Genomic DNA, 25624 nt, shown 5'->3' on the forward strand with positions numbered 1-25624 from the left:
CCGAGAAAAAAGGCATATTTGAATCAATATGGGAATTATGAAAAATCTCATGGGTTAATAAAATATTGTCAAAAATATTTCTCCCTCTGATAAAAGCTGATTGGTTAAGACTAATGATGGAAGGTAAGAGAATCGAAAGCCTATTAACCATTATTTTAGTGATCACTTTGTAAACAAAATTACACAACGAAATAGGTCTGAATCTATCCAAACGATTAGTATCTTTATCTTTGGGGATAAGGACAATAAGAGTGGAATTCAACTCCCTAAGAAGTTTCCCATGAGAAAAAAAAATTCAGGATAGCTCGAACAAAAATCCTCTTCTACAATATCCCAAAAGGAGGTAAAAAATTTCGCACAAAACCCATCAGGGCTAGAAGCTTTATTAAGAGGGGATTGGAACACAACAGATTTAATTTTCTCCCTAGTCACAGGATCAAATAAACTCTTAGCTTGGTCTAAAGATAGTCTATTTTTAAAGGGAATAGAAGGACAATGAGCATTAAAGGAAGAGGAAAATACCTTCTCAAAATACTTAATATCATGGTCTTCGATACGATCCTCACCTCTAATAGAAGCACCTGACTCGTCAATAAGCTCATGAATCCCATTTCTCGCAATATTTGAAGCCACAGAAGCATAAAAGAATTTGGTGTTTGCATCTCCATCTTTCAACCATTGAATCCGAAACTTTTGCCTAAACATGGCCTCTTCCGCCCCAATTTCTTTCGTAAGCTCACAAACCACTACCTTTTCCTGATAAGCAAGATCTGTATTAAGGGGATCGACCTGAATTCTATGCTAAATAAACTTGAGTTTGGATTCTGCCTCATTTTTCCTGCTAGTAACATTACCATAAACATGCTGATTCCAACTCTTTATAGCCATCTTTACCCTTCGAAGTTTAGACGCTAAAGCAAATGATGGATTTCCGGCTACTCGAGTATTCCATGCATTAACTACCAACTCACGAAAACCATCTTGATTGATCCACGAAGTAAAGAATTTAAAGTTCTTCTTACGATGGCTAACAATATTTTCCAAGTTAAACCTCAATGGAGCATGGTCTGAAATTCTTGGTGAGAGATAGTTCAGCCGCACATTTGCCCATCTTTGAACCCAATATACGTTTACTAAGGCTCTATCGAACTTGCACAATATTCGTCTATCATTCTTAGCCTTATTACCTCAAGAGAGAAAATGATCAATCGTGATCATGTCTTGCAAGCCACAAGCATTAATGCACTCATTAAATTCTTCTAAGTTCCGGAGAGGTGCAAGGTTTCCCCCTATCTTCTCATTACGAAAACACACTGTGTTGAAATCCCCAATGACAATCCACGGCTCTACAATGCTTGTAGCCATAGACATCAACGAATTCCAAAGCTCAACTCTCTCAGACCGAAATTTAGCTGCATAAATACAAGTGAACAAGAATGCATAATTATTGTTTAATCGATGCACTTGGCAGTGAATAAATTGGGATGATTCTGCAATTTTGTTCACTCTAAGCTTCGTTGGATTCCATCCCACCCAAATTTTACTAGACTCATCTGAATTATAATTATCTAAAAAATTCCAACTTTTATGAATGCTCCTGCGAAATCCCGCTGCTCGAAAATTTTCAACTTTAGTTTCATTCAACACTAACAAATCAAATTTTTCTGAACATATCAGGTCCTTAACCACTCTCCTTTTACTTATATGATTCAGACCCCTGATGTTCCAACAACCCACAATCATAGACGGTTACCAATTTTTGTGCCTTCCATGGTAGACACCCTTCGAGCGAGTTAAAATTTTGAAATCTGCTTCGACTTAGCCTTCTTCTTGGATTTCTTCGACTTTTCATTCGAACCTTTCTTATACTTTCTACCCTTACCTTTTCTAGGTATGTTTGCATCATTTTCCATCAAACCACTATCAGTAGCCTCTGACTCAAGGTCCTCCAAATCCTCCATGTCCGAGGTGATGTTTTCATTAGTGCTATAGGCTAGAGCAGAAAACTGATTTCTGTCAACTTGATAATCAAGATCTTCTTCACCAGAAAAGTTGCTAACGTTAACTGAAATCTCCCTCAAATTTGTCCCCACACTATTTTCCACTAATGGCATTGCTGCAATTTTTGGAGTATCTAACAGATTTGCTTCTACGATCTCTGTCCCTTTAGTTGATTTAGAAAGTTTCAAAAATGGCTGTTGTATTGTTGGAATAGTTTCCATTCTTGGAGAACTACAAACAACAACACAATTTCTTGTTGAATTACCTTCCTTTTCCAAACTCAAGGCTAAATGTTTATAGGGATCATCTCCTTCAATGAGATGATCCTATAATCTGAGTCGAAAGCAAACCCCTTCTTAGGGTATAAGTCGTCAAACACGCAAAAAAAAATTATTTTCATTTTGTCTGAAAATGATGGTGTTATTTTGAGGTTACCATCATTTGATGGAGAGAGATGGGGGTGCCTAACACCTCCCCCCCTCTAATCGAACTACTTACCTAGATCTTAGGTAGATCAATATTTTATCTGTACGAGAGTCACTAAATGTCAAAAATGACATTTTTTCTAAAAATGTACCTCGAGTGACCATTCATACCCTTTTACGAAAATGAATGATAATGACTTCAAACCTACATAGAAGTGATATTCGAAATCGAAAATCACGCATCTATCCCAGTTTTTTTCAATGTTGCTATCCAAAAAAAGACGTAGAGATGGCTCTCCTTTTGGTTGTTGTCCAAGAATGAGAGAGGGTTGAAAATGTAAGAGAGAGATAGGGAAAGGTCGGGAAAATGGAAATAAAGTAAAAAATGTGGGAGAGCAGGAGTGGAAAATGTGAGAGAGTGAGAGAATGATATGGAGTATCTAAAACGTAGAGAGACCTCTATTCCTTATATATTTTTTTGTTTCCTTTTTTTTTCTCAATTTCCTTGCTTCTTTTTCTTTTATTTTTAAAAGAATAAGACATTGGATATTGGAAGATCTCTATTTTTTTCTTCTACATAAAATGAGATGTCCTACAAGATATTTTTTTTCCTTTCTTTCTTTCTTTTGTTTCCTTTTCCTTCTCCTCTATCACGTTTATTTTTAGGAGAATAAGGGTGAGGATCCCACGTTACTCGTACCTTGATAGTCCTCCATTGATTAAATCGTGATCGGTTGATTTTAATTTGATTTTGAATAGTTGTTTTGATTTTAATTTTATCAGTCGATTAAATTTTAATTTGACTTTTATTGATCAATCGTATTTTACTTCAAATTTGACTAAATTTGGATTTTGATTAAATTTTGATTTTGATTTTGATTTTAATTGATTAATTTTTAATTGGATTTTGATGAAATTTGAATTTGAATTTGATTTAAATTTTAATTGGTTGATTAATTTTTAATTTGACTTTAAATTTGATTTCGATGGAATTTTAATTTGAATTTGACTTTGATTAAATTTTAATTGATTAATTAATTTTTAAGTTGAATTTTCATTTGATTTTGATTAGTCGATTTAGGTCATTAATCGATTGTTGCTCAATCCAAATTTATAATGCGAGAATTTTCTAATTTTTTAAATTTCTGATGCACATAAATCTATTGGTAACTTTTTATCACGTTTTCCTAAGAATTGATGTCTCTAGGAAAAGTCAGACATTGAGGGGCGTTTTGATTATTTTTGTGATTTCTTATAAATTTCTCTATTTTAGTTGATTTAGGTCCCGTTAGACTTGAAATCATATTCCAAAGGCAATGAAGGTACTTTCGAGACTTTTTGAAGGCATGAAATTAATGAGGGGTATTTTCATCATTTTGTTAACTTTTAGAAATTTTATGCATTTTAGTGTGAGATTTTTTTAGTCCCACGTGATTATGTCTAAATCTTAAGGTCACATTTTCCTAACATTGCAAGGTCTCTAGGTTACGTAATGTGTATCAAACCTAAACGTACATACTTGTTAAATCAAGTATAAGGCGTAGCGATCCTATGCATGCATAAATTTTATGTCGAGTCGTAACGAGTAATGAAAATAGAAAGACTAGAAATGGAAAGATCGGGGACAATACTCTTAAATCTTCGAGTTATTTGCGCTCATCATTAGGAATTCACCACAATCGAGGGACGAATTATCGAATTAGGCATATGCAAAAAATGGGTGTCTACATAAGTACATCTCTTTTTCTTCTTTCCCCTGCCCTACTCAAGCTGCATTCTTATTTTCTTCTATTGTGGCTACTACTGCTTACTGGGCTTGGCCATCAAGGATCATCCTCTAGTTGGATGTATTTCTCTACTCTTTCAAATAGATCCTTAATGTTTCTGGCTTCTTTTTCACCAACAACTTATATAACCCCGAACCAAATGGCAAGAAGTTCCTGAATACCACCACTACAGGCCTCTCGTTGCAATTTTTCAAGGCCATGGCCTCTTCTCTAAATCTCCTTGTGAACTCTCTGAGACTTTCTCCTTGCTGTATTCTCATGCTAAGCAAAGTATCCACATCTCTTCCAACTTTCTTTTTGCCAATGTAGCGCGCCACGAAAGTAGTACAGGGCTCCTCAAAAGAAGCTATCATCCTACTCGACAGCTTGTGGAACCAAATTAGTATGTTGTCCTACAGATTAGAAGGAAGCAACCTACACATTAAGCCTTCATTCCCCTCACATAGTGTGAGCATCTAGCAGAAGTGGAACAAATGCTTGACTGGGTTCTTTGTCCCTAAATAGGGGGTGAAATGCGATGACATTAATTTTTAAGGGATATCCTCAAACAAGATCTCAGCTATAAAGGGTGATTTATGAATATCCTTAATGGCCTATGCAGCAACCATGCCTATATCAACAATCTTTATTGTCTCTTTCTCTTTTCGAATCATGTCTTTGACTTCTTCTCGCATCATGCCCATCGTTGGCTCAACTCGAATGGTTGTGGCGGTCGTAGCTTCAATGTCTTCCCTCTCCGTTAAGTCTCGTGATGAGAGCTGCATTTTGCATTCAAATCGCGATCATCTCCAATAGGAGGAAGGATATATTGCCTTTTTTTTTGTTGGTTTTCTATGCGCTGAGTTAGCGCTCGATTCTGTTCAGCTAGGTTATCCATTTTCTTATGCATTTCTTCTTTTGTTTTTTCATCTCCTCCAACAGACTCAAGAGATTGGCCTTCGCATTTGGTGCGACAGGCGGAGGAACATTAACTTTGGTTGATTTGGTGGCTCTGACCATTGTTTTGACTGAAATCAATTTACTGTGGCGATTCCCCGGTAACAGCACCAAATTCGTAGAGGAAAAATCTAGTGATACCTCGATAGACTCTGCCCTACTGAACCAAAGTTGCTATTTCGTTTTCCATTTTAGCATTGATGTGGTATCTGCCAATGACCTTCCAGCACTCAAGCTAGAGTTATAGAAGAACAATAATAAGAAAATACTCTTTCTCCCTCAAATTGGCCAAATGATTCTTTTGCCTCTGTAGATCTCTCTATTTATAGATCCTCTCCTTGAATAAGGATTTCCCCTGTAATCGGGATGTGATCACAATGAATCCCTGAATTGCAAGGATCTTAAGGGGAATTGGGATCCTTAGGATTGAATCCCTGATTTTAGGAAGATTTCCTCCGAGATCTCTAAACTTGATATGCATAAACTAAGATTACGCAAATACTTAGATCAGGCCTACCCAACTAGGCAAGCATAGCCTCTACTAATGTTGTCATGCCCTACCAAACAGGATAGTCGCCATTCCCTTGGTCTACCCTGTTGCTAGGCAGGGCCAGGTGTATTGACTTATACAAGGTACCACTTAATTGGCTTGGACACGTGTACGGTCTGGACAACGTACTATTATTATCCTCTACAATAGCTTTTGCTTTTGTTTTTTTTGTTTTATTCCTTTTGCTTTTTGTGTTAATTGAAGCATACTTTTGCCTTGTGTTATTATATTCTCACAAAGCCTAGGAATTGAATTGTAATTCCTATATGGTTGTACTTCTATTAACTTTAAAGTTGATAGAGGTAGTGAGCACGCTCACACGTACATACGAGAACCTAAGAGGAAAATCTAAAGTTTTAATTAAAATTTGGATCCACTAATCCAAAAACCTTAATGCGTGTGCACATGTGCGACGTGCGTACAAGGGGGTGCAAATCTCAAGTAAGTGCACGCGAAGACTTCGATAGTTTTTTTTTTTTTTTTAATGTCAAACTCGACAATAAAAAGTGGTGAGCTCGACATTGTAAGTGTGATCTAAATTTTATTGTTTTCTTGACTACGATAGTGGATAGATCTTCTGGAAATACTTAAAATGCATATATTACAGTTGTGAAAAGGATAATCAAATCAATAGTTACAATGGAATTTTTAAAAAATTTAGAATCTCAACTTCATTCTTCATTTTCCTATTATAAATAGTTGAAATAAATCGAAAAATACATTTAAATGCTCAAAATTAGAAGTATATTAATATCCCTTAGCCATTCACGACAAAAAATTGTCAGAATTGATCTCAATCCCCATTGGAAAAGAAGATGAGAAAAGGGTGGTATTTCAAAAACATTGTAAGGTGATGAGATTAGGTTGAGAGACCATTAAGAAAAGAAAATTTCAATAAATGGATTATCAAGGGACTATTTAGAAAGGTGGACGGATGATGGGACATGTAAAAACAATGTAATAATAATAAATTTTAAAAATATAGGTTAGAGGTTTTGGATTGAGCTGATTTTTTATGAGGATGATCTCTACAATGAGATAATCATCCTAAAAAAAATCAGTCCAATCTAAAATTTCTAACCCCATCAAAAGTGATTTAGAATGTGAATCGTTGATCTTTTACCAATAACTTGTAAACCACTTTTGATGGATTTATTAAAGACCATCCTCACATACTTAAAAACATTTGCCCCAAATTTTCCCTTTTCAAGTTCAGCATTGTTTATTATGTAGCAAATGATTTGCAGTTGAAAATTTTACAAACCCTTGGTAGCCACTAGGAAATCTCCTCCAAAATCATTTCTCGTGTTCCATTATTTTTGCAATGCGAACTTTTTGCAGTGGTTTCTTCTTAAAATAAAACGTATAAACAATTTTAACTTAATCAACTACATCAAAGGAGAAAAAAGGAAAAAACACACCTTTATCCAAATTATAAAAGTACTCTCACTATTTAGGGTTATTTTCATAATTTCATGATAAAGAGTATTTTTGTAACTTTGATATGCAAGTAGATTCATCTTATTTTTACCAATAAAAAAAGAGTAGATTTATCTTCGTTAGTAGGGGTATTTTTGTAAATTCACATTTATTTTATTGTAAGAACTACTGAAAATTCTTTGATGAGAGATATTTTCGTAAATTCATGGGGCATATTATTGTTACATGTATTTTTTTTTTTTTTTTTTAATTTTGAATATAAGAGTTATTTTTGTGCTTTTGATGTTTGGACTCAAATAACATTTCTAAATGATTTGCAGTATCTTTTGTGCTGCAAATGATTTTCGGAAATATCTTAAGAATTTAGGTGATCCATGCAATTTTTTCATGATTCAGGTCATTTGTATTGTACCATGCACCAGTAAAAGGTGATTTTCAGAAAATTATTTTGCATTTGCAATGTAAAAGTAGGGCTTAGTTAAAAATTCTCCCTTAAATATATTTTTTAACCCTTTTTTATATGCAAAGATTCATCATAAATTCTACAAGAATAATTATATCATCCAATCATGTTGGACATAAAATACCCAACACATTAAAATAATTTTATTGTAAGAAGATGAAAATACCCCTTATTTACAATGGGATGCTATACATGTGATGGTAACATGTGTACAGTTTGTTTTGAGTTTTTTCCATGATTTTCTTGTTTTATTAGAAAAGAGGAATTCTCAGAAGGTCACCTTGACACTTTGGAAGCAAAATGCTTGGCCTCACGACTTACCAAAATTTAAAACAAAAAAATACTCTGCTTTGTTTAAGTATAAATATATACATGAGTAGTAGGAGTTGGTCATGAGTTTCATTTATTTATCCAAAGAAAAGAAACTCACCACTTGAGTCCCGAGGAGAGGAATCGATGGCAAGACTGCTTTGTGTAGATTATGACAGGAACCACATAACTTACATCTACGGTCATAATAGATGTAGGAAATTTGCATGGAATTCAGAGGTCTTTATCTGAAGACGGGTAAGTGATTCGGCCGCAACGGTCACATACTTGTGTGACTTGGGTTGAGACTGTTTCTGGTTTGCTTTTCTGCAACTTTGGTAGATCAAACTCCAGAACATCATTCAGTGCCTTTGAAGCTTCTTGGAGCTCGTCCAAACTGAAAACAGAAACAAAAAATTAACTTTTAGGAAAACTAATATTACACAACTATAAGTATAAGATGGCGACATAAAATTAGAAAATGGGTGCAATTGAATACATCATTGACAATAAAATAGACCCCAAGGGTTTCAGTAACAAAGAGAGAATCTAATTCCAATGTCTTCTTCTGCAGTAAATGAGATCCCCTTCATCCCCACCAAATTGGGAATCAAATATTGGATATAAAATGGAACTCTACATTGCTCATCAATCACATAATCGACTTGTACACTCTTTTAAGAGTCCTCCCCTTCATTTCATACTCAGCAAAATCCCAACATTTTCTAACTCAATTTAGCGACATAGGCCTTGTGTATACACTACAGTAAGTCGCCAAAATATATAACACAGACTGGCAGTAAACACTAACTGATGAACTTCTCCTACCTGTGTACATTTGCTCAGAAATGCCATCAATATGGATTTGGTGGTCATATTCATGCACTGTTGCAAACTGTGCTAGTTTTATAGAAGGGGACTTAATTTTGCACAATCAACCTATATCCACCAAGGAACACATATGGGATCATCATCACCAATGGATGGAGATCACCCCATTGATGAATGCTACACTAGGCCCGACACCATGGAATGGCATATAAAAAATGGATTGAGGGCTATCCCATTGAGGAGCCCTACAAGGCCATTAGTTGCTAACATCGTCTAGTCGAGAGCATATTATTTTCCACTTTGTTTTTGTTGTCCCTCCTCCTAGCATTCTATTTCCTGTCCCTGCTGCTGCTCCTCTTAGGAAAAAGGGCAATTACAACATCACCAACTTCAGTCCCCTCTTTGTTTCAAGGGTAGAATAGTTTTTCTACTACAATGTACTTATTATGATTTCTTTTTCTTCTCAGGGGTAGTTCTGTCACTTCAGTTACTTATTAATATATGTAAGATCCTGGGAGACATGAAACCATTCTTTCATGTACTCCTTTTTTTCTCACATTCTTCTTTGTTATTTCTCTGTTCTTTTTATTCTTTTCTAACTCGATTTACAAGAGAGCACTTCTACTAGGTATCAGAGCTGACAGCAGATACCTAAGGACCAAAAATCAAAGAAAGGAGGTGAAAAAGAGGTGCTACAGTGCTGACATCACCACTGTATCTGCTGATATCAACAGCCGCCAAAACCCTAATTTTGGGTTTTCGACCTATGGTTGGAAAACTCAATTATTGTTGATTTTTTTGGAATGGTATAAATCATTTTTCGGGCTTTTTCATCAAATCACATGGTTGCGACCTGTAGAGGCCCTTTCGTTGGATCATACCAGTAAGTTTATATGTGTTTCCAAATTCCCTACCAATCTAGACCAGTTTCATGCAAAGTAGAGTCCGATTGAAGATTTTGAGTCCAAAATCCCAATCTATTTTTACAGCCCCCTTTTTTATGTTTTTGAGCTCTTAACGCTTATCTGATTAGTGGTCCAAGTATTAGGGTATGTTTTGTGCAAAACAGTACCTATTTGGAATATTCTTGGTGGTGTGGTGCTGTGGTTTGCGTGATTTGCTACTCCATCTTTATCGAAATTTCTAATGGCTTCGTCAAAGAGTTCCGAAGTTGTATCTAGGAGTTCCAGTTCTTCGAATCAGGGGTATATTCCCTTAGAGAATCTGAATATGCAAATTACTACTGTGAAGTTGGATGGCAAAAACTTCTTGGAGTGGTCTCAATCAGCAAAGATGTATGTTAGGGGTAGAAGTAAGTTGGGATACATCAGAGGAAGAATTACTGAGCTAAGATCAGACAGATGCACTCCATGAAAAGTGGAAGACAGAAAATCTTACTGTTATGTCTTGATTGTTGCATTCTATGCAACCACATATTAGTCAGAGGTTCTTGTTTCTTCGTACTGCCAAGGAGATTTGGGATTCAGTAGCCCAAACTTACTCTCAACAAAAGAATATTGCTCAAGTGTATCAACTTCGACAAGAAATTTTCCATCTTCATTAGGGGGAGAGTTCATTAGTCGAGCACTTTCCTTCACTCAGGAGTATGTGGGAAGAGTTAGATCACACTATCAAATGTTCCAACCCCTATGTACAGGAGATGGAAGACAGTATAAGAAGTTAATTGAGTAGAACCGGATTTTTTAATTTCTTGCAGGACTCCATCCTGAATTTGAACTGCCCCGGGTTCAAATTCTTAGTAGGGATGACTTGCCTTCTCTCAATCAGGTGAACTCTTATGTCCAGAGTGAGGACAGTAGGAGAAGTGCTATGACTCAGGTTCCAGCTAATGATAGATCTGCTTTGGTTTCTTTCTCCAATCTTCAACGGCACAGTAAAAGTAGGGGTCAAAAATCTGGTGGTAAGGGTAGTTTTAGTTCTGGTGATTGAGACAAGCTTAAGTGTGAGCATTGTTGCAGAAAGGGGCACGCTAAGGAAAAATGTTGAGACTAAATTAGTGAACCTCAGAAGTTCAGTAGACCTGGAGCTTCTGCAGCTAATGCTGCTATTGTTGATGCTTCTACACTGGGTACATATAGCTTACCAAAATCTTCCTCTCCGGATATGGTGACTATTCCCAAGGAAGAGTTGGAGCAACTTCGGTATGCCATGGTTCAATTAGAACAACCCCTAGCTACCTCCTCATTTGCTCAGTCAGGTATCATTGGTTTTGCTCACCATGTACTTCCTCATCTAGTCCTTGTTGGATCATTTATTCTGGTGCATCCGAGCACTTGACTGATATGTCGTCCATTTTTTCTTTTTTACTCTATTTGTTCTGGTCACGACAAAGTTAGGATTGTAGATGGTACACTTTCTTCAGTGTCTGGGAAAGGAAGTATTATCATTTCTCCAAGTCTTTCCATATCTTCTATTCTTCATGTTCCTAAGTTTGCTACTAATTTATTATCTGTGAGCTCTATCACGAAGAATTTGAATTGTAGCATCACTTTTTTTCCGTCCTATTGTGTTTTCCAGGATTTGGGAACGAGGAAGACGATTGATACTGGATGTGAAGCTAATGGTTTATATCTCTTGGACAAGATCTCCATTGTCTCAATAGCACTTCATTCACTTAGTAATAGTAGTAGTGTCAATAGAGCATGTTCTATGTTGGCATGCTTGTCTTGGTCATGTTTCTTTTTGAAGTACTTGAAACTTATTTTTCCAGGTTTTTTTACTTCATTGTCTTTATTGGATCTTCATTATGAAATCTGTGAGTTTGGTAAACATTGTAGGGTGTCTTTTCCTTCTCATGGTGATAAAAGTTATGCTTTTGATATTGTTAATACTGATGTATGGGGGCCATCTCCTATTACTTCTTTGTTTGGATTTCGTTATTTTGTCATTTTTGTTGATAATTACTCTCCTTGAGCCTGGTTATACCTCATGAAGTCAAAGGATGACGTGTGCCCAATCTTCAAAACACTCTACAAGCTGGTGTACACCCAATTTAACAAGAAGATAAAAGTTCTTCGATCTGACCAAGGTGGAGAATACATCTATGGGTGGTTGAAAGATTTTTTTTGCTGAAAATTGTATTGAGCATCAGAATTCATGTGTTCATACCCCACAATAGAATGGAGTGGCAGAAAGTAAAAAATCGCCACCTTCTTGAAGTTACTTGATCACTTTTGTTTGGAGCCAATGTTCCGAAACATTTTTGGTTAGATGTTGTTCTTGCAGCTGCTTACCTTAGTAATTGTATGCCCTCTCAAGTCCTTAATTTTAAAACTCCTCATCAGACTCTCCAACCTGATCGCCCTCTTTTTTTAGTACCACCTAAAGTGTTTGGGTGTGTATGCTATGTTCATGTTCTGGGTCCTCATCGTACTAAGTTGGATCCAAAAGCACTCAAGTGTATTTTCTTGGGGTATCCATCTAACCAAAAAGGGTATAAGTGTTATCATCCTTTGACTCGTTGTTGTTTTATATCCATGGGTGTTAATTTTTGTGAGTATGTTCCATTCTTTTCCATGGGTACCACAACCTCTCTTCAGGGAGAGAATCAAATTGATAAACATAGTGAAGAGAGGTTTCTTCAGTTCCTTCAGGCTCCCTTACCTATTCCCTCTACTCCAGTTGTTCATACTACTACTACTACGATGACTCATGATGATTGTGTTGGAGGAAAGGGGGAGCACAAAGTCTATAGATGACACCGCTATCGTTTAGAGAAAAAAACTACAGCTAATGATTCTCCAGATCAATCAATCTCCTTGGATCCAGGTAATCCTATTCCTAGTGACTCTCATTCTAGTGATATTCTATGTACAAATGATTCTAATCTTACCATTGCTCTCAGGAAAGGAAAAAGAATGTGTACTCAATATCCTATTTCAAAATACGTCTCGTACAAGGCCTTGTCCACCTTGTATAACTCTTTTGTTACCTCGCTATCCTCTGTATCCATCCCTTCATCTGTTGCAGATGCTCTGAAACATCCAAAATGGAGGGAAGCAATGGTTGATGAGATGAGATGAGATGAGAACCTTAGAAAAAAAAAACTCTATTTGGAAACTAGTAGACCTGCCGAAAGGAGAAGTATCCATGGGATATACATGGGTGTATACAGTGAAGTGTAAACCAGATGGTACTGTTGAAAGGTACAAGGCTAGATTGGTTGTTAAAGGCAATACCCAGGCCAATGGTATTGACTACAAGGAGACATATGCTCCAGTAGCAAAGTTAAACTCTATAAGAGTTATCTTATCACTAGCAGCAAACTAGGGATGGCCTCAATACCAGCTCGAGCTATGAAGAAGGCCTTTCTCCATGGAGACTTAAAGGAGGAGGTGTACATGTTTACACCACCAGGCTTCCAGTTGACAGGAGAAAAGGTGTGCAAGCTAAGAAAATCCTCATATAGCTTAAAACAATCTGATGTATACTCAAAGTAAGGCAAATTACACCTTGTTTCTTCAACACGCAAGGGACATCACTATAGTTCTCATCGTTTACGTGGATGATATTGTTGTAACAGGTAATAGTGAAAAAGATATTGATCGGCTAAGAAAGTATTTGGTCACAGAGTTTGAAATCAAAGACCTTGGAAAGTTGAAATACTTCCTAGGTATAGAAGGGGCAAGATCTGATAAGAGAATACTCATTTCCTAGAGGAAAAATGTGTTGGATCTACTTCATGAGATAGGAAATTGGGGGCAAAACCTGCAGATACACAGATAGAGACAAATCGCAAGCTTTGTAAGCAAAGTGGTGTGCCTCTTCAAGATGTTGGTATGTTTCAACGCCTGGTTTTACGCTTGATCTATCTTTCCCTTACCTGTCTAGATATTACTTATGTGGTTAGTGCCATAAGTCAAGATATGCACTCTCATGGCACTCAACACTTACAAGCAGCATATCGTATTTTGAGGTATCTCAAATCATCTCCTGGTAAAGGGTTTATTGTTCAAGAAAAATGGGCATATGAATATAGAAGCTTTCACTGATGCATATTGGGCAGGATCTTAGGATATAGGAGATCTATATCGGGCTATTGTACCTTTGTGGGGGGTAACTTAGTAACATGGAGAAGCAAAAAGGCAATAGGTTGTAGTCCGGTGAAATGCAGAAGCAGAGTACAAATCTATGTCACATGGGATTTGTGAGATGTTATGGTTAAAAATACTTCTTCAAGAGCTTGGCTTTCCAGTAGAAGGGTCAATGAGATTGTATTCCATCAACAAAAAAGGAGTCAAGCTTGATTATTGATAACAAAACAGCGATCAGTATTGCACATAACCCAATACAACATAATAGGACTACGCATATCTAGGTTGACAGACATTTTATTAAGGAGAAGATTACAGGTGGTGTTGTTTGTGAGGACAAAAGACCAGTTTGCAGATATTCTCACCAAAGGAATCAACAGTGTACAACTTCATGATATCTTGAACAAGTTGGCATGATCGATATCTATGCACCAACTTGAGGGGGGGGAGTGTTGCAAGGGTAGAATAGTTTTTCTACTACAATGTACTTAATACGATTGTTACTTCAGTTACTCGTTAATATAAATAAGAATCATGGGAGATATGTAACAATTCTTTCATGTACTCCTTTTTTCTCACATTCCTCTTTATTATTTCTCTATTCTTTTATTCTTTTCTAACTCGATTTACAAGAGAGCACTTCTACTCTCTTCACCTAAAGATCCAGTTTCATCGCCAGTTCCACCTTTGGAACAGTTTGTATATTACTCTTTGTAAATGTACACGTTCTTCTGTTACTAAGTATCCAATTGTTAATTTTGCTTCAAGTAATTCATTGTCTTCTCCCTTATCCTTGTTTGTTTAGTCCTTGTGTTCTATTTCTATTCTTAAGTGTCTTCAAGATACTTTATCCCATCTAGTTTGGAGGACAACGATGGAAGAGGAAATGACTGTTCACCATAGCAATGGAATGTGGACTCTGGTTTCTCTCCTATCTAGGAAGAAAGATGTAACGTGCAGATGGGTGTCTATTGATAAGTTCCAACTTGATGGAAAAGTGGGAAGACTGAAGATACGACCGGTTGCAGAGGATTATATGCGGACTTATGGCTTAAGAGCTGTCTCCCCTCTTTTTCCTTGATGCAACAGAAACCTAACAGCCATTAACTTTGTTTAAGCACAAAACAGAGCCAGCTTATCCAACTCAAGCTTCACTCACCTCTCCACATAATCAAGTTTGTATATAACCTCATATGAATAAATTCAAAATCGGTACACAAAATCAACCATCTTATAAGTACTAAACAAATTCTCTAACTTATAAAGAATGAGGTCATAGGAAATAAATCTATGGGTTTCCATCACTCACTCAAGAAACTTAACAACCAATTGGTAATACTAAAAGAAAATCCATGAATACGCAGATGCAATGGCTTCTGCTACTAATCTGACTAGGTTAAGAACTCTTAACTTAGGTGGGCAAATCTGTTCAAAGGATGCAAAAGCCTAGCATACACTTCATTTGATGGGCAATATGGTCCAAGTCCAACATCAATAATTTGGAATGAATTGTGATAAGGAAAAGGTTCAAACACATGGTTGTGCTGAGCGCCATAGAGATAAGCGGTTCCCACAACTTCACTGCACACAAGGCCCACGGGCATCAATCTTGAACATTCAATTGGTAGGCTACACCTTGGATTTTCGTTTGCCCAAAATTCATATGATCTGAGATCTTTAACAATGCAATCTAGAACAAAGGTTAGAACACTTACAAAACAGCATTGTTTCAAGTGCCAGGAATGTCCATACCAGGCAAGTAAGATTTTTCTAGAGCCCATCCAAGAAGCGATTGATTGATTGCATTGTACAGGTTGATGCATCAGGGACCATGCATATGGTGTAGGGTGAAAGAATCTTAAACCTCTACTATGATCAGTGCCAAAATATATACATTGGGACGCGTTTGGTGACACCTAAAGAGAGCCAAACATTTTCACTATATGAGCTAGAAGTTTCGGAATGGGCTGATTTTTTGTGAGGATGATCACTATGGTGAGGAGATCATCCTCACAAAAAATCAGCCCATTCTGAAACTTCTAACCCCATCCAAAGTGGTTTACAAATAATTGACAGTCCACAATTCTTCAACATGAAAACTGGAGTTAGAAGTTTCAGAATGGGCTGATTTTTTGTGAGGATGATCTTCTCACCATAGAGATCACCTCAGAAAAAATCAGCCCATTCCGAAGCTTCTAACCTATATATATATTTAAAATTCTTCGAACAATGGAACTTCAAATGGCCTTGAATGACACATTCGTCAGGAGAGGAACAACTTACCTTACACACAGTGGAGGAGCTAATCGAATAATGGTATCATGTGTTGGTTTGGCAAGAATTCCTCTGTCCTTCAACTGGAGACAGATATCATAAGCAGAGATGGGGGAAAGAGCCTTTTCGTTAAGCTCCACTGCATTAAGCAAACCTCTTCCCCTCACTTTCTTTATTATCTGTGGAAATTTCTGTTGAACCTTCATAAGCTGATGCCTAAATTCCTGCCCCATCTGATCAGCCCTGCAGGGTAGCAGCAGAATATAGATCATTATTTATTTTCCCTTTTGTTTGGAGAAAAAAAAAAAACTTTAGAAATCCAACTCAACAGGTCGTCTTTTCCAGTGGAACTCTGCTTTAATTAGTCAGAAATCTCACCTTGAGAAGTTTGAAAACTTGATTGAGAACAAAATGAAAATCAAAATGGATCAAGGAAAGTTCTGATAGAAAAAAATAAAGAAACCAACGAAGATGTTAAGTTTGGTTGAGTGGAATCACGACTCCACTAAGTCCACCTAACATCAGAACAATTTGAATCTGATAATTCTAATTCATAAGGAGCTCACAAACTAAATATTAACTTGAATTTTCAGGAACAATGTGATTCCCCTATAATGAATATTAAGAAATAGTTCATGTACTTCACTCGGGTCAGTTATACATAAGGATGGAGAGAAGACAACAGTAAGATCATCTAGCATTATGGAGCTGAATGTTGGCATCCAAGAAGCATCATGGCAATAGAATGAGAATGGGGCTGCTCTAATAGGCAATAAACTAAGAGAATCAAATGAGATGTATTGAGCATGTTCAATGAAGGCCGGTCCCAGCCTAATTTATAAGGAATTATACAATTTGAAGGTTCTAAAAGGATGTCCCAAAAGAACGCGGATTGAGATAGTGAAAGTGGACATGAACTCACTTTCAAAAAGCTAACAATCAGTCCAGATGAGCAACTAAGCAAAGATTCTTTATTTTCAAAGAAAGCATTAGCATAAACTTGATATAAAAAATAAAATAAAAAACAATTTCTGGGAAAAAAATTTGAGCAAACAAGGGTACTTTCCCTCTGCATTAGAGTATAATGGTGATCTTCATGTTACCCTAAAACGTCAAAAACTTTCTACGGAGTCGGCCATTGTCAAATTTCTTCCTTTTTATACTACTGGGAAGTATAATCTTGATGTTGTAAACTAAGTAAAATATGTGATACCTCTCAGAAAGTCTTTCCTCTCTGATGACATCAAGTGAGGCAATGGCCACTGCGCTGGCCAAAGGATTTCCACCAAAGGTGCTGAGAATAATTGAATCAGAAGCAAATTAACTTCAATAACATAAAATCCAATAACCAGACCCCAGAAGAGTTCAAAGAAGAAAAAGTAGATATAAATAGATATTTGAAATTCTGCATACATCCAGGAACATATAAAAAGGAGAAACATGAAATAACTCATGAACAATTAAGTGAAACCAGCAATACAACAGTGTTTGATTATGACTTGAGGCAAGTAACTTATGCCTTGAGGCTTTCCTCAGGAGAGGCTTCCAAAAGAGGTTTTTCCTTCAAAAGATTACGTCTTATTAAAAGAGGCGTTGAAAAAGATTATAATATTTTTTACCTTCAAATGATTATGTCTTATGGGTACACCTATTTCTCGTTTCTCCTTGTTTATGCAGTATTCTTGTATAATAGTCCTTAAAACTAAAGTTTGTCTCTGATCTGACATGAAGTTTATGTAAAGGTCCTTAACTATATATAATACATCTTTTATTTAGGCCATATTCTCCACAAACTCTAACTGATTTGCAACTCCAACAATCTTTGACTCATTTCTTCTTCCATTATTTTTCTATTTCCCTAATTTATCTCTCTCTATAGCAAACCTGCTCCTTCGTTTCTTCTTATAGTTTTAGAGCGGTTTATGCTTTTTTTAGTTAGATCGGTCATTACATTCTAGGTGTTCCTTTTTAGTTTCAAGGGATAAAAATTTGGAAATATACCACCCAAGAGGTGAAGCAGTGGTTCAGTGACCTAGGTATGCTCCCCAGGGTCGTGAGATCGAGCCTCCCCACCCGCATCTTTACCTGATATGCTTGTTTGTGGCAGCAGGGCGTATCCACAGGGATTAGTCCCACTTCCAAAGGGAGTGGAGACGGACTGTCGCATCAAATTTTTTCTTTTGAAACTATGGGTACTCTTCAGTTATAGTTCGATTTTTGATGAATTTAGAATCTGAATTCGAACATTAAACTTTGGAATGCGAAATTGAAAATTTTCATAATTTTATTTTAGTGATTTTCCTAATTCTCTTTTATAAAAAAAATTCTATTTATTTATTTGTTTAATTATTATTTATCTATTTAAAAAATGCATGCTCATGAGGCTTGACCCTAACACCTCACAGCTTTGGCTATTGAAACCCCTTGCCTCATGCCATAGTAATTTAAAACACTATTAATCATACACACCTTCTTTTTTCATTTTTTCAATCTTAACTTGTTTTGTGGAACCTTTTATCTCAATATTATACTAAAGTGGCCCAACTCGAGCTTCACAAGAAAAATATAGAAACTAGAACAGCGGCAATGTATTAAAGTTCGGAAAAAAAAAAATTAGCCATTTTATGGTGGCTAATCTGGCTTAGAAAACTGTGAATTCAACATTGCAATCCATCCAATTGAGCCACAGAGTTCAACTGGAATTTGTTTAAGAGATTTCAAATGAACTAATCTTTAGATATTAAATCATTAACCTTCCATGTTCTCCTGGCTTGATGCACAGCATTACAACCTTGTCTGCTAGCACTGCACTAACAGGTATGACTCCAGCACCCAGTGCTTTTCCTAGAATCTGAATAGAACATACATTAAAAAAAAAAAAAAAAGGTTGCCAGTAGAAATCAGTAAAAGGAAGCAAATGGATCTTTCACTTATATGGCATAGATGGAATGTGCGCGTGTGTGTTAACTCAGACATAGATACATATGCAGCAACCAGAATATCTGTACAAACACATTTAAATAACACAGAAAATAAAAACTTAACGCTTCCTCACCCATCCACAGTACTCATGGAAGGTTGTAAATATGTGCGGTAACATTCTTGTATGGATATTCCAGTTAGCAGTTCCACATATTGCAAAGGTTCTTGTAGAGGTACTCACCATTTTAATTTTTTTTATTTAAATTTCATCATCATCAAAAAAGTAAGTCAGACTAGCAAGTATAGAGAGACTTAGTTCAGATTCATATTCAAACTGTCAATTCCCTCACTTTTGTTCCTTATAAGTATAAAATTGTCCATGTCAGAAAGCCAGCTCTTGTACCAGCCATACCAAACAACCTCATCTAGCGGTCCTTAGAGATGAGGTCTTTCTTGTGCCATATTATTGAACTTCATATTTTTCCCCCCATCTGCAATTCATGTGGCATATATGCAAGGCATTTTGGATCATCCAATGGGTGGGCCACCTTTGAGGTAGACTAAAAACGTAGATTGATTAAAGGACAAGACTTTATTCTGGATTTTTCATTAGATGAACGTGAAAATAACCCTTTGATTAGAGACTTCAGTTTTGGTGGCAGAGATTTCTCCTAGGTGAAATTCGCTAATTGAATGGTCTACAACACCCTTCATGTGTGCCAATTGTCAATTTGGGCAACTATGGACCCAGTATAGAGAAATAAAAAGAAAAAGAATAGACTAAAATTTTGGAAAATTGAAAATCTTCAAAGAAAATTGCCATGTGGCATTCATCAAGACAAAAATAAAATGCCTTACCACAACATCTGGCCGGACATCTTCCCAATCGCATGCCAGCATTTTTCCCGTGCGTGCTATGCCTGTTTGTATTTCATCGGCAATCATCAAAACATTGTGTTTTGAGCATAGGTCTCTGACTTTCTTTAGATAACCATCAGGTGGCATTATAACCTAGAGAGATGAAAAAAAAATATTATATTATATCTATAAAAGTAGAAAAATTACAATCTATAAGATGACTACTAAAGCTATGATGGGATCAAGGCATTCACTCTGCTTGTGTCATTACATACTAACACATGCAGGATTTTGCACACCAAATATTCCATGTCAAAATCGAACACAGCGGATAGAATGAATCATTTAAACAAAGAATTAGATAAGGATGACTAAAATTCATAGCTCAGACCAATGCTGTAGAACTTGAACTCAAGTCATAAATGGGTTTTTAAAATTTCTGAGTTTGGCTCAGTAAGAAACTAACTCATTTGGCAGAAGAAATTGGAATTTGGACTAGTTTCTCAGAGCTCAGCCAAACCAAATCAAGAAGATTGAGTTAAAAAAAAAGTTGAGGAATTTTTTGAATATCAGTTTAAACTTTAAACAATACATCATACGTTCTGCTTCCCAAGAAAACATACCCCAGCCTCTCCTTGAATAGGTTCAAATAGAAATCCAGCAATCTGATTTCCTTTTTCTGCATTTCCCAAAAGAAACAAAACATTATATTATTAAAATGCCACAATACCATATTCAAAACATTATACTATCCAATTTCCTGTTTCTACATCTCTTGCATATATATGCCTTTTGTGTGCATATGTGTGATCAACCGACAGTGACTTAAGATCCTAAACAAATAAATATGAAACAATCACCACTATGGCTGTGGATTTTCCTACTCAGTTACCTTTAAAGATGCTCTCAAGAGCATTTGCATCTCCAAAATCAACTTTAAGATTGCCAGGCAACAAGGGTCCAAAACCATGAGTAGCGTCATTATCACAGCTCATAGAAATCACAGCTAAGGTACGGCCGTGGAAACAGCCACAGCATGAGACAATAATAGCCTGCACATTTCTTGGTTAGAGTTAATGGGATCAATTTTCTTCCTGGAAAATAAGAGAACTCAGTTATATATATAAAATTTTGATCAGGAATTATGGAGTTCTTAACCAATTTATGATGAACTCATCAAGCCACAAAGGAATTCCAAGAATCTTCACTCAATTATTCATAATCAGTATCAAATCCTTTTCCAATGATCTAGGGTCAGGTGAATGATTAGAAGATGAAGCAAAGGATCAGGATTCATTGCTCCTTTCCACTTTATCATGTTTTACACTCTCTTAACTCCAAATGAAAAAAATAAAAATAAAAAAGATAAATAAATCAACTGGAAATTAAGTGCTTTCAAAGTGAGAAGATCCTCTCTCCTCTAGATACTTATTACCATCATCTAGTGGAAAGATAAACATAATTTTCCTTTCTAAGTTAATGTTCTAATTCTATTTTTTTTATGAAAAATCAAGTAATGACCAATGAAGATTCGCTAGCATCTCCTGTTGACAACCATTTACCCCAAAAGACTGATCTGATGGGGAAGGCGCAACTATGAATATAAGAGGGTCACATGTTGAATTGGAGCATGATACGTGAGCACGTGATACCCTGGAGCAGAGGAGGATAACACAACACTCAACATCTCCATTTCATCTGATAGGATTCAATCACATAACAAATTCCCCACTCTCCAATTTTTATTTTTATTTTTGATAAATAAATTAGAATATTCAATAGAATTGAAAAAAGCTGGTTGATATCAACCAATGGCATTACAAAGAACACAAGAAATACACTAAACAACCACCCCAAGAACACATCACTCCCCTGTAATGCTAAACACCCTATCCCATCAGGCCAAAAAGTCTTTAAAAAAATTCCTTTAAACCCTTTAAAAAGCCTTGCACCAAAAAAGCAGGTATCCCAAAATGGAAATGATGACATCATGTGAAACCCACTCCTTCCCTTCAAATATCCTGCTATTGCACTCCTTCCAAACTCCCAAAACAATTGCAAAAGGAGTTGAACTCCATAAAGGCCTTTTGGAGTTTCAAAAGAAGGAATCCAAATGCACCCACAGCTCGAAAACAGCACACTCAACTGCCCAACAGATCTAATTCTCCACTATCCAATTTAAATTTCCCTACCATTTGCTATGCAATTCTTTATTTTAGTTGTTCTCCAGATCCTACTTTAAGTCCCTTTGGTTTAGTGTTGAACTAGCTAGTTATCATGTAGATGACATTCGCGCATAAGAACTAACGACATTTTCCATCAAAACACAGTTTTAACAATAAAAAATACATCGTTTTGAATATAGCTTCTTACCTCATCCTTGGGAATATTCTTCTTCTCATAACCCCATTTCCTTGCCAATTTCAGGGCTGTTTCTACACCTTCAGCCCCAGTATTCATTGGTAGCACCATCTCATAACCAAACATGCTTGTCAGACTCTCCGCAAATACAGGGAACTTATCATTATAGAATGCTCTAGAGCTAAGAGTGAGTTTCTCTGCTTGTTCAATGAGAGCCTTCGTGACTTTCGGATGGCAATGTCCCTACAACATGTAAGTCATTGAATAGAAATTAATTTCTAGTTATAATGTCAAGTGAGAAAATAAGTATTTTCTAGAGAAGACTGTATCGACCTGATTGACTGCAGAGTAAGCTGAGAGGAAATCGAGATATTTGTTGCCTTCAGGATCCCAAATACATGACCCCTTTGCTTGAGAAAATACCACGGGAATTGGGTGGTAACTACATATCAGCCAAAAAAGCAAACTTAATATAGGAAGTGAGCACCAAGTAAATTTTCAAAATGTGGCTGATGAAAACGCATAAAAGCATGCATATTCACATAACTAAAGTATTTATGTAATCACAAAGCAGCCTCTTGGGCCCCAAATTGAGTGGTTTTCCCAAATTTGGTCCTTTCCTTGTTCTTGCGTTGGAGCTTTAATGTATTCTCCTGCATGAAAAGGTATCTTTGGTCATTCTCCCCTTTGCTATTTGTTGGGGGCTTTGGAAAGAGAGAAACAAAAGGGTCTTCTAGGGAGTGGAGAAGCCCACCTATGATGTAATATTGGACATTTTGGGTTTGCTCTTCTTTTGGTGCAAGTTGAGCAAGGACTTTGAGGGAGTTTTTTTTTTTTTTTTTTTTCTATTTTTCTTTTTGAGGACTTTGTCTTCAACTGGGAAGAGCTTTGTGTTGTGTGATGTAGTTAAGCTCGTTTTTGTTGTTTCTTGTTTTCTAGCTTAGGTTCTGTTTTTCCTCTTTTCTTTTCTTTTGTTATCTTTGTATCTTTGGGGGCCACCTCGGACTCCCTTTCATTTTCTTTCTCTAATAAAATTATACTAATCAAAAAAAAAAAAAAAAGCTGCCTCTTGGGCCAGCTTTGTAAATGAGGATACTATTCAAACTTACATCTTCCTTGAAGTTATTTATATTTCTTCAAATAAATTTCTCCATGAATAAGATAGAAACATCGATATGTGCCTGCATACATGTTTTTAGAGCATGTAATTATATTTGTATCAAATGAAATAGTTGTAGCACCTCTGCACCATTTTAAGATAAAGGGTGTGTTTGGAAAACCGGAGGATGAGAGTGAAATTTGGCAATTTGCATGAGTCGTAAAAGTTTGTCCACTGCTTTCACTATCCCAATCCACACCATTTGGGCCTTCTTCTTGCTCTTTTATTCTCTATATAATTATTGCAAATCATGATGTTGGATTCCTCATAAATGCATCTAATTTGAAGTTTCATTGTACATGCATAGACAAATATGAATATATGTATCTATCTAGAAAAGTATGAATGTTCATGAGTACCCGGCCAAACCATTATGGCTCAATTGGATGCCTAGGCAATCAACTGTGTCCAGAAGGGTACCTTTCACAATCTAGGAAGTTCGACAAACTGTCTTGGAAAAGCTACAAATGATCATAAGTTGAAGCAGAAATGATCTAACAGAAGCATTTCCACCAAAATGATATTAGCTATTAATAGTAATTAACAAAGGAAGCTCTTATGTAATAGACATATATTGAAATCTAACAAAAAAAAGATGATAACAACATAAGTAAATTAAATCCATATTAAAAAAGAAAGAAAAGTTTATGGAAAGAAAGCAGCTCATTCAAATAAAATTTAGAATGAGAAACCCATGTACTGACATACTGTATATATTCATTCCTTTATATATATATGAATAAAATTAAAAAATCAAAAAAAAATTATAAAAAAAAAAAGGTGGGGAAGAATCAGACAGAGATAAACCCAGTTACCCAAATGAAACAGAATTTAAATGGGTATACAATATATCTTGGAAAACTCTAGAGAGAGAGAGAGATTAAAGGAAACTCACTTATGAGCACTGTACTCATATTCCAAGTTAATGAGATGTTGAGAAGAGGAGGGGATCCCTTGAGGAAGAGCACTGAAACTCCTTCCCCTACAAAACCTTTTCAACAAATTTTGTAAAGGTCTCTTAGCTGCCATTAAAATTAAACAATGTTCTCAGAGATTGCTTAGATTCATCATTTATAAACCGAAGAATCAAAGACCCAATAAGAATTTTCAGATTTTGGTTCGGTGGATTTTCGATTTAATTTATGATTCCCAAAGGAACTCCGGAAAGAAAAGTGAACCCATTTTTCTTCAGGCCTCCGGATTAACCCCTTACATTTTACTAAATTACGTCTAAGGCACCTCTCTTTCTTTCAGACTATTTGGGGATAATAATATAATAATGTCTTCTTCACTTTCTTTTAGAGAGTTTCTGATTACTATTAGCCCCAATTAGAAATAATAATAATAATAATAAGTGAAGGATTGAAAATAAGTAAAACAATAATAATAATAAGTGAAGGATTGAAAATAAGTAAAACATGGGATGCTTATAGAAGCTCACCTTCTTCCTGGGTTCAAGCCGATTATAATTGTAAATAACTACTGAAATTAACCTTGATAATATTTGATTGAATGTATTTTAATCTTGATGTGAGAAATAATTTAAGAAATTTAAATATAATAAATAAAAATTTGGGTGTCAATGGCAATTCCCTTTTTTAATTTCTATTATACAGAGAATAATTAAGTTGCGAACTTCGTAGCATCTTACCTCTCCTTCTTTGATAGAATAGTTTTGAGTCCTTTAAACCTCTTATGTGAGCTCATGAGCATTGTTTGTAAAGATATCAGAAGGCATGCTTATGATTGTTTGTAATCCTTAGTTTCATTGTTGGGGATTTGCCTAACCCCCTCTAACCTTAAAAGAAAAAAAAAAAAAAAAAAAAACTCTCTTCTTTTCTATATATATATATATATATATAATATATATATATATGGGTCCCGTTCGCCACCCTTAGTTTTACCACACACTTTAACAAACGCGTTTTGTCTTACATGGGTTAGAAGTTTCGGAATGAGCTGATTTTTGGTGAGGATGATCTCTATGGTGAGGAGATCATCCTCACCAAAAATCAGCTCATTCCAAAACTTCTAACCCCATCAAAATTGATTTACAAAAAATGGACGGTCCACGATTTTTCAACGTGTAAACATGGGGCTAAACATTTCGGAATGAGCTGATTTTTGGGAGGATGATCTTCTAATCATAGAGATCATCCTCACCAAAAATCAGCCCATTCTAAAACTTCTAACCCATGTAAGACAAAAAACGTTTGTTAAAGTGTGTGGTAAAACTAAGGGTGCTGAACATTTC

The 25624-nt window shown here is 35.9% G+C and overlaps 1 protein-coding gene across 1 annotated transcript; it reads right to left on the minus strand.

The window, feature by feature from the left end:
- Positions 1-7928: 7928 nt before the first annotated feature.
- On the minus strand, positions 7929-24608 carry DELTA-OAT (ornithine-delta-aminotransferase). Its single transcript, XM_086420460.1, has 10 exons — positions 24266-24608; positions 22545-22653; positions 22224-22454; positions 20743-20902; positions 20474-20529; positions 19851-20003; positions 18824-18921; positions 17284-17364; positions 16080-16313; positions 7929-8308 (listed from the first exon to the last, which is right to left on the minus strand). Exons 1-10 carry the CDS (start codon positions 24397-24399, stop codon positions 8146-8148), a joined length of 1419 nt encoding a protein of 472 aa, XP_086276586.1. The 5' UTR covers positions 24400-24608; the 3' UTR covers positions 7929-8145.
- Between the last annotated feature and the right edge of the window lie 1016 nt (positions 24609-25624).

This window comes from Akebia trifoliata, chromosome 13, assembly GCF_017979445.1.
Source record: "Akebia trifoliata isolate Shusen 1 chromosome 13, ASM1797944v1, whole genome shotgun sequence".
Lineage (NCBI taxonomy): Eukaryota > Viridiplantae > Streptophyta > Magnoliopsida > Ranunculales > Lardizabalaceae > Akebia > Akebia trifoliata.

Excerpts from the sequence above, each read along its gene's own strand:
- DELTA-OAT (XM_086420460.1), bottom strand. The coding sequence starts at position 24,399 with ATGGCAGCTAAGAGACCTTTACAAAATTTGTTGAAAAGGTTTTGTAGG. Across the intron at positions 18,922-19,850 it reads ATGTCCGGCCAGATGTTGTG|ATTCTAGGAAAAGCACTGGG; the intron begins GTAAGGCATTTT and ends TGTTCTATTCAG. Across the intron at positions 16,314-17,283 it reads GAGGAAAGACTTTCTGAGAG|GGCTGATCAGATGGGGCAGG; the intron begins GTATCACATATT and ends GCTACCCTGCAG.